Source organism: Hesperophylax consimilis, chromosome 9, assembly GCF_061612785.1.
Source record: "Hesperophylax consimilis isolate HC1 chromosome 9, BYU_Hcon_1.0, whole genome shotgun sequence".
NCBI lineage: Eukaryota > Metazoa > Arthropoda > Insecta > Trichoptera > Limnephilidae > Hesperophylax > Hesperophylax consimilis.
The window spans coordinates 4,218,842-4,234,820 of NC_142844.1; the positions used below are offsets into that span (position 1 = coordinate 4,218,842).

The following is a 15,979-nucleotide window of genomic DNA, read 5'->3' on the forward strand; positions in this document are numbered from 1 at the left end:
AACTGAGTTGCTATAAACGCTATCTAACAAATAAATATAAAAATATAAATAATGAGGGTTAATTATTCATGGAACACGTAAAGGAAAACAAATAACAAAAAATCAGTAATCACAGTCAAAAGTTGAACGTTGAACACTGCCCGTAGCAGTCCCGCTATCCCCTAGTTATTGGTAGTCTGTTCGACTGCTGCCAGAACAGAATAGAACAGACAAAGACGCGAGGTCAAATAAAGAAGACGTACTATAATAATATGCAGTTCGTGCACAGCTGTTTATTTCAGATTCAGCTGATTTTTGTGTACACTGCCTTGTCTTAAATTTGTGCAAATTCGTCAATATTGCGACCATCTCTACTGTTATTATCGTATTGTTATCCGAGAATTCGAAACGTCAGTTTAGATTGAACCCAAAAATCAATCTCTTTCCAAACAAAGAAATGAATCGCGAAGCTATTCTCGCTGGCTTGTGACGTCACACCTAAACATCGCTCAGCTGTCTCGGACGGTCCCAATGGCTGACGGACGCTCCGGAGCCTCTTCGTGACCGCGTCCGAGCCGCGGTGGTCAGCGCGATAGAGAGATTACATCGGCTGCAGTCAGAAGTAAGCCTGGCCTCTACTGACTCGTCGGGGGACGACGGTGCCGGGCCGCAGCCGCCGCGCAAGAGGGCCCGCATTCTCCCACCCTTCGGAGACATGCACCAGCCAGGCGGCGCGCCCAACGGCGTGCTGCAGGTGAACGGGGCCCCCGCCGCCGCGCCCGCCGCCGCCTCTCGCAACGGGGACGTGTGTCCCCGCCCCCCGCCGGACCAGATGAGCCAGGAGATCGTGCGCCTCATGGGGCAGCACCTCAAGGCCAGTGGCTACGAGTGAGTCCCTACTAGATGTTGAATGCTTACCTTTCCATCCGACAGCCACATCCTACATCCTTGCGCAGCCACTCACGTTCCACAGCAGTTGCACCGAGTGAAGTCTGTCGAGAGAACTAGCATTTTATGAAAACATGATGGAATCTCATTGAAATAATTGACCAATATCGACAGTAGCCTGTTCTAACTCCTTTGTTGACATCGGCTGACAGTTGTCGGATGTTTATATTAATGCTAAATTCAAGTGCATTCTTCACATTACAAGGGTTAATTTTTTTGTACCTTCATTTTAAACTTCACCCTATCTTCAAAGAGTGTTGTTATTTGTGTTTATAATTTTACTAACAGGCACTGTTCTGTGTGCATCTTTGCACACATGCTTCTTTAGTATGTTACAGTATGTCAGTTTCAACAGGTCAACGAACTGAAAATATCATTGACAAAGAAACAATACTGGACACAAGAATAATTTTTCCTGTTAATAAGACAAGGTTCTTGTCAAGCTTATTTTGTTGTTGTTTTTTTCCTTATTAACTAAAATTTGGGTTTGTTATTTTTACCTTGCAGACGCACAGCAGAAATGCTGATGGAAGAGACAGGCTGCCACCTGGAGCACCCTGCGGCTGCTACCTTCCGCCACCACGTCCTGCAGGGAGACTGGACTAAAGCGGACCATGACCTCACACAGCTGCACCACCTCCTCGACGGGGAGCAGGACCCCAACAACATGGTAGTAAGTCCCTGCATCAGTACTCTCGTAGTGCCTGGCTAAAGTGGTGTTTAAACCTTTAAATTAAGTTCGGGATTATTAACCTACTTCCGCAGACCTGTGAAAAATCATGAGATAATCTGAATTCTTCACACAATCAATTTTAAAAATTACAGTTAAATTCCAAGCAAATTTGAGTTCATTGAACCAGAGTTTCATGAACAGACATACAACGAAATTAGTTTTTTTTTTGTAACAAATTTTGAGTGATACAGTAAATCAAACATCTGAATTATCGATCATAAGTTTTAACAACTGCTTTAACTAAACTATGGATTAAAACAACACTAATAAGTGTGCTTTAAATTTTACCCATATGAAAAACAACCATTTATGTATTGTAAAAGGTTTATTAGTAAGGTAGGTAGCCTTTCTTGATTTAATTCATCGAGAGACTTGACCCTCCATCCATCATAACTGTTGCGCTTTAACTGTGACTGTTCTTACTTGCCAGCAGGAGATGAAGTTCCTGCTATTGGAACAGAAGTACCTGGAGTATCTGGAGGCGGGGCGTGCGCTGGATGCTCTGCACGTCCTCCGGAATGAGCTCACTCCCCTGCAGCACCACACCCCGCGGGTGCACCAACTCTCTTCCTACATGATGTGTGCAGACAACCGGGAACTGTATCGCCGCACAGAGTGGGCGGGCGCAGGCCCCGATACCCGCGCCAGAGTGCTGGAACGAGTGCAGGCACACCTGCCTGCACGGCTCATGCTGCCACCGGCCCGTCTGCATGCTTTACTCGCTCAGGCGCTGGCCCGCCAGGCGGAACGATGCCGTTTCCACACCGCCTCGCTACCCAGCGTGATACCACCCCTTCTGGGACTCAGCCCTGGAAACTCCCTACTGCAGGACCACGCTTGCACTCGAGATAACTTCCCATCCAGCACCATACAGGTATGCGTCGTCCTTCCTTTCCACTTCCACTTGACATCCCGACACCCGACTAACTACTTTGCTCTGCCCGTAGGTTTTGAATGACCATTGCGACGAAGTGTGGTTCTGCAAGTTCTCTAATGATGGCTTGAAGCTGGCTACGGGTTCCAAGGACACCACCATAATGATATGGAACGTGGACCCTATCACGCTCAAACTCTCCCACAGGTACCAGATTATTTAATTAATTTTTAATCTGGTAGTACTTGTAGGAATGATTTATTGATGATGATTATGGTTTTGTTGCAGGAAGACCCTGGAAGGTCACTCCCAGGGGGTATCCTCCCTTGCCTGGAGCCCCGACTCGCGGCATCTGATTGTGGCGGGCCCTGAGGACTGCCACGAGCTCTGGATATGGAACATGGAGGTCCGTAATTTACTAACCAAACTTGAAAGTGCAACAATTTATCAGTTGCTGTCTGCTTTGTTGTTGATAAAGAGTGATGATAATGGGAAACAACAATGTGTTTGCCATGTTTCTGAAGGAAGAGCTTGTTAATAACAGGAAACAACAATGTATTTGCCATGTTTCTGAAGGAAGAGCTTGTTAATAACAGGAAACAACAATGTATTTGCCATGTTTCAATGAGAAGGGTTCAATCAAACGTTGATAGAAGTAAAGCAATGTATGTTTGTTTCAGACGGAAGAGCTGGCGGTGAAGGTGTCGCACTCCCCAGAGGACAGTCTGACGGCCGTGGCGTGGCACCGAGACGGAACCAAGTTTGTGGCCGGTGGTGCGCGCGGACAATTCTACCAGTGTAACCTCGAGGTTAGTAGTTAGTAGCCATGATGCCCTATTTTCGTTCTGCATAATGCTAAGTTGTTATTATACCCAACAACTTACGGTAGAATCTCTGCTTACTTCTGTTGTAAACTCTTTTATTAACGTAACAGACGTTCAAGGTTTGTAATTCTGTCCATGATGTACAAATTTTGTACTTGTGTAGTTCCATCCATGCGTAATTCTGGCAGTGTAATATTGGTACACGATATTCACGCCTGTCTAATTTCGTCCTGGCACCATATGTTTATATTAACGGTGGAAAAGTTGGATTTGATATGTATTAGCAATTTATGTCTTAAATCTTTCTATATAAAATAAAATAACTGGCGAACAGATTAATCAAGCACTGGCTCTCTGAACAGTCGCTTTCGTCAATTGAACTGAGCTAAAATTTGGGTCAAACTTGCAGTATCAGTGTCACCGATGTGGCTACACAGTGGTAAACTGAAAGTTAAGCCACCTACCTGTTGACATGCTTTCAGATTGTCCACCACAATGCTGCTCGTTCTAAATATGCCGATTCAATAGAATTGGATAATCTTTGGTTTATAAACCTGTTAAGGCAAAACTTCCCAGAATGTTATACTATGTACAAATTAGCGCAGGCAGACCTGTGAAAAATCATGGGATATTATAATTGTAGGATTTGGAGAGCTGAGAGTATTTGCCTCATGATCATTGCCTTTTGAAAGAACAAATTTATCTATCAAATGTTAGTAGACTTACGACATCCAATGACCTTATAAAAATACGAGATGCATTATATTTGTAGTAATCGAACAAAAAATGTAGCACTGCTTTTGAAATGGATAACCATTCAAAGATTATGTATATTAGCGGGTCTCTAAAGTATGTCCACTGGACCTAGTTCAGTGAAACCACGCTTGTTGTCTCAGTGATATTCTCACCTGATCTATTTTATGATTCTCTATACTATATAAGTTGAAGCCCATTCTTCTTTGGGTATCTATTCCACAGAAAAGTCTGTTCTCACAAATCTATTTCATAGATTCTATGAAAGAGATCAAAGATGAAATGAGAGATGAGAATCTTCACTCTATTAATTCATCTAAGCATCTGTCAAGCATTTGAACTAAATAAATATTTCAATTACATACTTCTTGCACCAACAACCGTAAGTGTAATGTTATATTACAGTGTTTTTCTTTTTGTTTTTTTTTTTTTGCTTTAACTCCGCACATCAAGTCCCTGAGGAAAATAATTTCCCTCAGTGCTTATGTCATCTTTGGGGATGCTGTGTGGATGGTCTTTTTGAAGAAAGGAAGGATTGAAATGGTCTGAGAGGAAACACAGAGCCCGGCAAAACATTCCACAGCTGAACTGTTGAACTCAAAAACAAGCTGTAGAAACGACCCGTTCTCATGTGAGAAATGTCAACTGTGTACATCTGTTGGGCGTGCCTTTGGCGTGTTTCACGACTGTGCACCGGTGCCGAAGGGATCATTAACACTAGTTCCTCGACAGCATTTCTACCTGAAGCCTGTGCCCCAAAGAGTGTGCAATCCGTTTATCGAACGAATCTATCAAACAGACCGCTCATTTCTGCACAAAGTCGAGGGTTTTTTCCTGGTATAAGTATTTCCTGGCTCTTTTTGAGCAGCAGTACCTGCAGACCCTGAACAGTACTAACTCTGGCTTGTTTGGAGCCCCGTACCTGAGCTGGTCAGTTAGGTTTACACCAACTATATCAATGGAAGGCATGTTGGGAAAATTGCTTCCGTTGAAGAAAGATGCTGTATATAATATGTATTTGCTTCCGATCTATCCAGGGTACTATTCTATACAGCTGGGAAGGAGTGAGAGTGAACGCCTTGGCCTGCAGAGCAGACGGCTGCTCCGTGCTGGCAGCTGATACTCACCACAGGGTTCGCTCGTATAATTTTGAGGACCTCACAGACGCCAATGTGTAAGGAAATTTACATATTTTCATATCTGTGAACTTAAGTGACTGTTAAAAACAAACATCATTGAAGTGACGACATTAAATGCATTCGGTTTTAATTGTTTTCCATCTTTTGCTGATTCTATAACAATGTTTACTACCTCAATTTGAAACCATGATATGGATTAATAATCCCATTCATTTGAAATTCGTGAGACCTATGAAATCTAATTTCCAATATTAGTAACTAGCGCAGACATTATAATTGTAAGATATGCGAAGCTGAAAGTATTTATAAAATATTGATTATATTTTTTTGTTGACAAATTAGAGACGTCAGAAATTTACGTTTCTAATGAACACTTTTAGAAAAAACATAAAATCATCATCTCTCTAAAATTTAAGCGTAAGAAATACACATTTCTAATATAGAATTATTAATTAATTAAAATAAAATATTTTTGGTTGGTACTCTCTTTATTGCTTGTCTGAATTTTTCCCACAATCAGTTCCAATTTTGAAAATTAAATATCATTGAACGTGAATAATTTCGTGCAGGAATCTTTCACAGCACTAAATACCCGAAATTATAATGTTTGACGAATTACAGTTTGATTAGATTTATTTGAAATCACAATGTTATATGTAATGCATTTCCACTAAATGAACAGTTCCAAAAATTGCAATACGTTTACTTGTAATCCAGAATCCAAGAGGAGCACCCTGTTATGGCGTTCAGCCTCAACGCGGCAGGCACGCTGGCACTGCTGAACGTGGCCACACAGGGTGTACATTTATGGGACGTTGCGGCGCGCTCGCTGGTGCGCCGCTACCGGGGACTCAGCCAGGGACACTTCACCATACACTCGTGCTTCGGGGGCGCCAACCAAGACTTCATAGCCAGCGGGAGCGAGGACAATAAGGTACGCTTTATGTTATATTTATATTGTTGGCTTAAAGCTGAGATATTGTATTTACTAAAATGATTATTTCCAGATAAACAGTAAATTTTTTTTATCTGATTTTAACGTGTTGAATTATGTAAATATTTTAGGACTAGTGTGAGTTAGAGATGCCATACTTTTACACATACACACAAATTTGGGTTCTCCTTAGTAGAGTCTAGCATTGCCAAAAGGTCGGGATATAATAGTTAGGCTTTAACCAGTGGACTGTTTTTCGCCCCCATATGCGCTTCACTTTTTACTACTGTGTTTGACGCTCGCCCATATTTGTGAGCATCTGGAGCTTCTTGCGATGGAGTTTTAACCCTTATGCTTTGAAAAATGTATAAAGGAAAAAATCTGAATCGTTTGCGCTAATATCACAGTAGATTCTATTGTTTATTTCATGAAAGTAGCTGCTATGACGGCTTACGAAATAATTTTTCTGTGAATATGAAAATTCGTTTACTTAGAATGACGTTTGCAAAATTGAATTTTCAAAGTAGTGGTCATTATTTCTTATAAAACACCATTTAAGTATTCATTGTATATGTAGAAATAATAAAACCATTTTATATATTCGTATAAATATGTTTTTTTGACAGTTTTTCAATTAAGTTAAGTATTCTGGGGAAACATCTTATAATATAAACATGTAATAAACATAAATAATAAGATTCATTATCTGGTAAATAGAAATATATCAACAATTTTTATCCCGATATTTGAACAAAACTCATCATGGTAATTTCGAAAATTCTCGCCCGACACTTGGGGTGTTGTGACTTCTTCTCGCTCCGAAGTTCAATAGATTAAGCCATCGATATGGTGCTGCATTTGAAATATGATATCAGCAGATTATATTAATCATTACCCTTGCATTACTATTAAGTTCTTTAGTAACAAATTATTTTTGGACTTGCTGAACCTTCTTATTATTTATCCTAATTGCGGATGCCACAGTTCTACTGGCGTCGGGCAGCTGGCAGCTTTTTTATTTTATTTGATTGTGAAAATAATAAGGAAAAGGTGGTGTGTAGATTTTGTCTTATATGTATGTAGTGCAAAACTTGCGGCACATCAAAAACAGACATGACTGTATGAATAATGTTTTTGTTTATTTCAATTTGCATTATATTGCAATTTTCAACACATTAAAACCATAATGAAACATGTAGAATGGTGTTAAATCTTAAATTCTTCATTAAAACGAGATACTTCTGCATTCCATTAAACTCAACCACTACAGACTTCTGCCATACAAAAATTATTGCATGGTTTTGTTTCATGATATTAAATAGTCTCAATAGTCCCAAATGTTTTTCATAATCCAAATATTTGAATAGGTTACGATCCAAAGTATGCCTAAATATGAACATTTAATCCCTCCAAAATACATAAAATTATAGTAGTCGCCAAGAGAGGTCGTACGGAGTCATCAACTATTGTTCTCTTCCTTTTTGCATGTCTTGTTTGAAAACCAAAAATACAAGAACGATGGTGTCATGTACAATCTTTCTCTGGGATTACTACTACCTTATGGCTTTGAAACTGATTGGTATGAGTGTAGTTCTGCTATGTTATTGTGGTGCTGCAGTCAGCAGGGTGAAGATTGCCCTGATAGAAGACTGAAGAAGATAATATGATGCAAAAGAAGATAATATGGCACATTATATAAAATTTTGTATATATGATAATCAATGCCCATTGATTATCATGTTATAAAGGTATGATTTGCCGACTAATCAGATACCATAAAATGTAGTTCTGATTCTGCGTTTTGTTCCAGGTGTACATCTGGCATGTGCGCGAAGAGGAGCCCATCGTAACCCTGACGGGGCACACGCGCACAGTGAACTGCGTCAGCTGGAACCCGGTGTACCCCTCCATGCTGGCCTCCGCCTCCGACGACTGCACCGTCAGGATCTGGGGGCCCACCAGCCCCCCCGCCTAGGCAGATCCCTTAATCCTCAGACTGAAGTGGGACTGATTTCTTTAAATGTATAAATTTTATTTACGTCGATTGCGAAAAACTAGTGTAAGCAGAAGTGTGGGAGTTACATTTAAATCTAGAATGTAAATATTATATTTAAAGTATCTTGGTTTAAATTTGAATTTGTCTGAGAGTGAAATTGTTTTTTAATTTGACCGCAAAACAAATTTTGATGCTTCGTCCACACTAAATTGTTGCTCATTCTTTTGTTGACCTTCAATTGTGCCCAAATCCACCACTTGCGCATTCATTTTTAATTCCTAACGTCATAACATGATAAGATTTTATTTTGCGACGAAACTGACCGTTTTATTCCATTGAAGAGAGCCACTATTCTTACAAAAATAACAATCTCACCTTACAAGAGTCCACGACTTTCATATACATCTCTGAATTTACTAACATTCTTCACATACAATAATGTACCAATGTATCACACAATTAAAATAGATACAGTTCAGAAGTTGTATTCACATTAATTTGATTATGTAATTCCGATGGCATGTTTAACATAATATAAAATTGTCTAACTATTTCCACATTTGTCTTCTGTACCGATGTCAGAATCTCACCCTGTGTCATTGTACTCCGAAATTGTAACTTACATAACTGCTGATCTAGCAAATTCATATCTTGAAGCATATAATAAACTTTTTATGATAATGATCACATCTGTTAGAGGTCTGCATTGGAAAATACTTTTGGGCCTATCCTGTAACTAACAATTTTTATGCTTACACCTGACCACAAATTTGATTTATGTTTGCAGAACCTATCGACAACATAATATAAATACGAGTTTAATCATTCTGTTTTCCATATCAAACATTTGCAGACCTCTTGGATTCATGCTTCAATGGGAACGTTTGTATTGTATTGTATTGTACTGAGTGGTAGGCTAGGAATAGATGCAGGGAAAAGACTTGTATTGTAGCCACCGATTTGTGAATGAAAACAATAAGTATGATTAATGTGAAATCTAAGGTTTTATTGTATGTTATTTTTTATAAAGTGTAACTATGCTTAGTGAATGAAGTGGACTCGAAGAATACCTAATTTATAATATTCAATGTGTAATGAAGAGATTAAGAAGTAGTGGAAGAGGTGAAGGTGTTGCCGAGTGAAGAAGCGGTGGCCCCCGAGTGTTGTGACTTGAGATGCAGAATGAGACGTTCGCATCTTTGAGATTGTATTATTAAAAACACCAATGAAATAATTATTGTACTCAGTGCCTCGAATAATAACTTGTGAATTCTCTGGAATATGGTAAACTTGGTGGTTGTGTGTTGCTTTTGTCAAGTGCCAAGTGATCCTGTCCCCTCCCTTCCCCGCTCCTTCCCTCTGCTCCACTTCCCCCCCCTCGTGGTTGACGTGGACGTTGACGCCCATTCACTACTTGCGCCACTAATTGTAGCTCGAAAGTAAGAAAATGCATTTGAATGTCAGTTGTTTTTATGATATTTGATGAAACCTTTAAAAGTTATTATTTAATTTTATTCAATGACAGATGTGATAAAGTTTTTAGCATATTTTATTTGGTATATTATTTGGAAGGGTTTAATTTGATAAGTTATTGCATATTTTGATAACCTTACCTGGAGAGCAAAGGGGAGTGATAACGATATGCTTGAAAGGTTTTGTGTAATTGTATTATGTATTATCAGTGTAGTTATTATTGTAGCAATACGGACAATCACCAAATATGATGTAATGAACCAACCGATATCACCCGAGCCATGCATGTCTATCCGTATAATAATCGTTATACGTTACTTTAAAACAATCTTTGTTCAAATTTCTACTAAAATGAGTCTTTTGTAATTTTTATTTGGAATGTAATAAAATTGTTTGGGAGCAAAATCTGTTTATTTCTTTGTGTTATCTTACGTAATTTATACAGCAACATTCTTGGCAACCTCTGTACTCTGTAGCATAATGTCTACATATCGGATTGTACAGGCCTGAGATTTAATTGCAGCCGTGGCATTGGTTCTATAAGAGTTCTATAACATACAATCGTCCCGAAAAACATTCAAAGATTTTTTTAACAATGATTGGTTGCTGAATGTATTTGAGGGTAAAACTAAACTAAACTAAATGTGAGAGAAATAGGATGAGATACCTAATGGGGGGGACATCGTTGGGATGGTGACTGGGTTCACTAACAAACAAGAAGACAGGAGTCATTTCATGTAAATTAGCATTGACTTGAATATAAAATGAGGAGTGTTGACATAATATTATTCATAGCTAATCCGTTCGTGCAAATTATTGTTATTATTATTCATAATAGCATATTGCTTATCAAACATATCTCGAAACAATTTCTAAAAGGTAGTGCGAGGTAAGTGGTTACAAGGGGCTACGAAATTTTACAACTGAATCCTGATTATTTTTAAACGTCCAAACAAAATTCAATATATAAGTTTAAAAATATTAGATTTACTTTTTAAATCAAATGCGAAACAGGCGACAAAACGTAGGATTAATTTAAAGCAAATTTCCTTTATTTCGATTTGTGTTGGCAATAAATGTTATGTTGACTTTAATTTTTTTATTTGATTAGTGTTTTCTATTCCGTTTAGATTGCTTTAAATCATAGACAAAAATGAAAACATTGTCCTGTCAAATTGACACCGTTGACACCTCAAATTTGCTCAAATTGTTTTGCATGTTTAAATACTTTTTGTGTGTTTATTAGCATGGTTATATATGGAGTTTATATTGTTAGTAAATCCGGCGGGTTAATATTTAATCACGATCATAATGTTCCAAAAATTGAGACGGAGAAAACGTTCGGATATCCTTTGGATATCAAGTTGCAATATGAGAATAAAAAGGTTGTCGTAGCATTTGGGCAGAGAGATGGCATAAATGGTGAGTAATACTGAATAAATCTCCTCAATTAGCGTTGTGAACGAAGCGTTTTAATAATGACCCCAACACATAACGGTATATTTGATTTTGAACAAGATACAATCATTGAAGTGAATGTTGTTCTTTCAGTTGGTCACGTTCTGTTGTCAGTAAACGGTTCCCCCGTGACGGGACGCCTGACGGAGGATGGACGGGATGCGTTTGAAATAATTGAGAAGAAGGAAAGCTATCCCCTGAGTCTTAAGTTTGGGAGGTTGAAAATGACTACGAACGAGAAGATTTTTCTCGCCAGTATGTTCTACCCGCTGTTCGCCATCGCCAGTCAGCTCAGCCCGGAAACGCGCAGCTCGGGCATAGAAACATTAGAGGCTGATACCTTTAAATTGTACTGCTTTCAAACTCTCACAGGTAAATAAATTATATTTATAATATGAATCTTATTAACTCTTGGTGCACTATCTGGTTGTATTTTCGTCATAACTTACTTGTGTTTTGCAAAATGATGTTTTTGTAAATTGTGCAATCTTACCAGATAATGTGTCTATATTTTTTTCAATCTAGTATATAATCTACCTTTATTTAGTTTCCCCAGAATCGTAGTTATATTCAGATGAACGATTTTTTAGTCTTATCCATCTGAATGTGCTGGCGTTTAAGAGTTATCAGTTTTAAAGTTTCATACAATAATACACGCATATTTACTGAACCGCCGCACTTTGAATAGACATAGATTATAGAAATTACTATTTTTTATTAAATATAAAATATGTTTACAAGACAAAGTTCTATGCAGAGCACAAATGATAACAAATTATTATAAGCAATTATTTTTCTCGGAAGACTTTTTCAATTTATATTTGTGTTTCAGGCTAATAATTATTGCTTATAATAAATATGGAAATTACACTTGGTTTCAACATAATTAGCACAAAATGGGTTATTAGATTTTTAGTTTGAATTATTTAAATTGTGTGTATTTAGATTAAGATGGAATCTTCCGCCAAAAAAAACTTTATGCATTTTTTACCATCTACCCCAATGAAAATAGTATGTAATGAAATTTCCATAATGTGTACCTATTAAAAGTGTGGCAGTTAAGTAAATTTCATTGACTTTCTCTTTTAATTTGACTTGAATAGTACCTATTTGATTGAACTGCGAATACAAATTAATCTATCTTATAAAAACCACTAACTTTCACGATTCCAATGAATTTCTGTATTATCATAAATCTTATTTCTAAAGAGAATCTTGCTCCTAAGAATTTCTGAGAAATCTGTCGGGAATGCCCAAAATATCGTTTCTTAGAAATTTCCAAGAAATGTTACCTCGCTAATTACCAAGAAATATTTTCTATATAAAAATTACTAAGAAATATAAGATACTTCAGAATTGGCATGCATTTTGTAATAAGCTCAAGAACAGGTTATTATTAATCACAAATCACCAATCTGACCAATCTCTTAAAATGCATTAACCATATTTTTTATTTAACAGTTTCGACCAACGAACAGTTATAATATTTATTTATTTATTAATTTTCGGGAAATCGACAGTTTACATTTAATCAGTTTGTACATAAGTATTATATAGTAAAATAAAACCAATTATGAATTTCCTCCTTGTGACTTTACGCCTACTGGGACAGCATAATATGGAATAAGTTATTTAAATTTGTGAGAAAGGAATATGAATTAAAATTAAAATTATGAGAACTCTCTCTTTTAACGCGCTTGCTATTCTCATAATGGGGTAAAGTTAGTTACAGGTGAAATATAACCTGATAATGTAGTATAGGTTTATACAGGACATAATTTATAATTAAATTGAAATAATTCCCAATGGGATCGTATGGGGAGCCATATGGTGATATGGGCCAAGCTCACATATTATATTATGAAGTGTAACTAGCTTAATGGTTATCAATTCAATTTTGAGGTGGGTTTGGGTACCGCGGCCCCTGGAACCATTTATTGGATAACCAACACCTCTGCCACATGTCACCCCAAGTGGTTCGCTACATTTACTGATTTAGCAGGGGTGGCCGGGTTCATTGGGTGAGGTGTGTTCAGGATGTGCCTGCCCTCCACCTGCGTGGCGTGCCAGATCGGGAGAGGCTGGTTTGGGGAGACCCTTTGACCTCTCCAACTGGTCTCTCGACCCATCGCCTTGCACCGCAGTGTGAGAGATATATTCATATATCCGTCACTCCTAGACACACTGACCCCTGGATTCCTACCCAACCCTTGTACCTTTTACCTTCCTTTCCTTAAAAAAGAACCCCTGCACAGCATCCCCAAAGATGCCAGCTGTTTCTATTTTAGTAATAACTCACATGTTTTTGTAAATTGTTCCATCTTACCATTTATGTTTATATATTTATAAAAATAGTTTATAATCTACCATTAGTAGTTTCCTCAGAATAGCTCAGAGATTTTTGTTATTGTACCTACTGGATACGGCGGCACACAATAGGGGCATCCAGTTTTTGTGCTATTTTACTTATGACCCTATGGAATTAGAGCAGTTCGCTCCGGGCGCCGAATTGCCAAAGCGTTGATAATACACAGTCATAACAGATTACACAGAAATTATACAAATAATTAAAAAAAAGCAATATGATATGTACCCCTTATGATTTCCTCCGCCAAAGCTTACTTCCTCTTTTTTATCCCCGCCCACTAACGTTAACATTCTGTCTTCCTCTATTAAAGCATTCCTATGCAGAGCTCATATCCACAGCATCATGGAGCATTCGAAAGGAACATACATTGTAACTTGCTTCTTATAATATTGATGGGTGACAAAGACCATTCTTCTATAATTGACGGGACCTTTACAACATAATTAATTTTGGAAGCGTTTGACGGGTACCATTCTCTGGGTTACCAACACCCCTGCCACAGGTCACCTGAAGTGGTTCGCTTCGTTTGGTGACTTAGCGGGGGTGCTCGCGCTCAAGGGTTGTGTTAAATCTGGTACACACTGATGAATGGGTTGGTCTACTTACAGAGACCCTTTAAGTCGGTTATCGTCGACCGGGCCGCTGGATAGTACAGGGGCCGACCCTTGGGTTCACGACCAAGGGTGGGCTGCCCCATCAGCCAGCGAAAAAACCCCGCCGCTGATGCTGTCACGGTTTGTGACCGGTGAGGAGCTGGGCGACCTCCACATCCGGACTCTCTTGCTATTGCCTTGAAATAAAAATCTGGTCAAATTATTCGTCGTCCTCTTAAAAATTGGCCTTTAACGAATGGTTTGACAAATTTTATAAGGGCGAATATATTATGAGGAAGTCGGAACACGTGTTCTTCAAAATAATAATAGTTTCGCATCTCGTCCATTATATTTATTCGGTCAAGGGCACCTGCATGATCACATTTTTAACAGTATTATGATAAAAAACGCACTCTTTTTTCCCAGTGGACGTCCATTTGCTTTACCCTCCAGCTCCCTACCCAACCTTTTAAACGTGATCCTTCCCAACCTCTCCTTAAACCCCCTAAGCAAAACAAACCTAAAAAAATATTTATTCACCACAATTTAAATTCCACGTACCGAGTAGGAACACAAGACAAAATGTAACATTCCTCTGCAATTCATACACAACCAACTATCAGACACACTCACTAACCAATAGGATGCATGATCTGGGCAACAGTTTGGGGGTACTATTGTTATATTTACTGACTAAATTTATATAATTTAGCATAATCTATACTAGCACTTTGTTGAATCCCACAAATTTTAATACTGTAATGTAGTTTTAGTGATTTGTGTTATTATAGTATTGTTCTAGTTTCTATTTTATTTTATGTTACTGTTACATGTTTTACTAATATTGTATCATAGATTGGTTTAGGAATAGCGGCAATTTGGGAAATACCATTTTTTAGAATGTTAAGCATTTAAGTTTTTTCTAAATTACCGCATTCATAGCTTATTTTGATAGGACCCTTCAAAACGATATATAGAGGTTATTATATCCAAATAAACATGACACGATTAAGCACTCACTGTGAAGAGATTAAGTCAGTCCAAGTTAAGATTTGCAAATGCAGTTGTTTTAGATGAACAGATTCTATGATTGGTAATGCATTGTATGATTTTGTCTGTGGCCAGCTGTTAGTAGACAGATACACAGTATCAGGCCTTCATCTAATAGATTTTGTTTTCCAGGCGTGAAGTTCATGGTGGTGACGGAGCCGAACCAGGCCGGGATGGACGTGATCCTGCGGCGGATCTACGAGCTGTACTCGGACTACGCATTGAAGAACCCCTTCTACTCGCTGGAGATGCCCATCCGCTGCGAGCTGTTTGAGACCAACCTGCAGGCGCTGCTGGACACTATAGACAAATCCGGCATTACCGCACTCTAGTTATATCTATAATAATTTATTATAATAAATATGTAAAACAATATTGTTTATTTTTACACAAGTCTCATGCCTCCTAATATTCAAGTTTATTCATGAACTAATATTGAATATTGTAATTATTAATTTTTAAATATCGCCTGCTCGGAGGTTGGCTATCGTCAGGGCAATCTTCACCCTGCAGTTTGCAGTCCAGGACAACTCTGCGGAACTGCAGTCTTACCAGTTAAGTAGATTACGACTATGAGATCCCCATTTCGGGTATAATGCGAGGCTAAAGGCTGAAGGAAATGGGGGGGGGAAAGAAGATGGAGAGTCGGAGGGTGGGGAAGTATCTAGCTGTTTAAATCCAGTCACCAAATACAGCTAAAGCCATTTCAAGCAACATTTCGATACTGAATGGTGGTCTATCACCAGGGCGATGTTGAAAGCACTACCATTTTGGAACGCGCCACAAAAAAACTACATAGTTCTATTTTTATAAAATTATTAATTATTTTATTTAAATTGTGGAAGATCGCAAATTAA

The 15,979-nt window shown here is 38.2% G+C and overlaps 2 protein-coding genes across 3 annotated transcripts; both read left to right on the forward strand.

Annotated features, from left to right (window-relative positions):
* The first annotated feature begins 212 nt into the window (after window positions 1–212).
* LOC149420811 (WD repeat-containing protein 26) lies at window positions 213–10,049 on the forward strand. Of its 2 annotated transcripts, none has more exons than XM_089635226.1 (9): window positions 213–867; window positions 1,435–1,600; window positions 2,091–2,534; window positions 2,608–2,741; window positions 2,823–2,940; window positions 3,215–3,343; window positions 5,149–5,285; window positions 5,968–6,184; window positions 7,995–10,049. In XM_089635226.1, exons 1-9 carry the CDS (start codon window positions 695–697, stop codon window positions 8,157–8,159), a joined length of 1,683 nt encoding a protein of 560 aa, XP_089491352.1. In that variant the 5' UTR covers window positions 213–694; the 3' UTR covers window positions 8,160–10,049. The 2 variants fall into 2 exon arrangements, with proteins under 2 accessions (XP_089491352.1, XP_089491354.1); XM_089635228.1 differs by having other exon boundaries at window positions 2,094–2,534.
* A 774-nt stretch (window positions 10,050–10,823) lies between these two features.
* Trs23 (trafficking protein particle complex subunit 4-like protein Trs23) lies at window positions 10,824–15,484 on the forward strand. The gene is made up of 3 exons (XM_089635229.1): window positions 10,824–11,075; window positions 11,205–11,483; window positions 15,255–15,484. The coding sequence occupies exons 1-3, from the start codon at window positions 10,901–10,903 to the stop codon at window positions 15,452–15,454; spliced, it is 654 nt and encodes a 217-aa protein (XP_089491355.1). The 5' UTR covers window positions 10,824–10,900; the 3' UTR covers window positions 15,455–15,484.
* Window positions 15,485–15,979: the final 495 nt, after the last annotated feature.

Coding starts and splice junctions, on each gene's coding strand:
- Trs23 (XM_089635229.1), top strand. CDS start 10,901: ATGGTTATATATGGAGTTTATATTGTTAGTAAATCCGGCGGGTTAATA. Junction 11,076..11,204: donor GCAGAGAGATGGCATAAATG/GTGAGTAATACT, acceptor TTGTTCTTTCAG/TTGGTCACGTTCTGTTGTCA. Junction 11,484..15,254: donor CTGCTTTCAAACTCTCACAG/GTAAATAAATTA, acceptor TTTGTTTTCCAG/GCGTGAAGTTCATGGTGGTG.
- LOC149420811 (XM_089635226.1), top strand. CDS start 695: ATGCACCAGCCAGGCGGCGCGCCCAACGGCGTGCTGCAGGTGAACGGG. Junction 5,286..5,967: donor GACCTCACAGACGCCAATGT/GTAAGGAAATTT, acceptor CTTGTAATCCAG/AATCCAAGAGGAGCACCCTG. Junction 6,185..7,994: donor GCGGGAGCGAGGACAATAAG/GTACGCTTTATG, acceptor GTTTTGTTCCAG/GTGTACATCTGGCATGTGCG.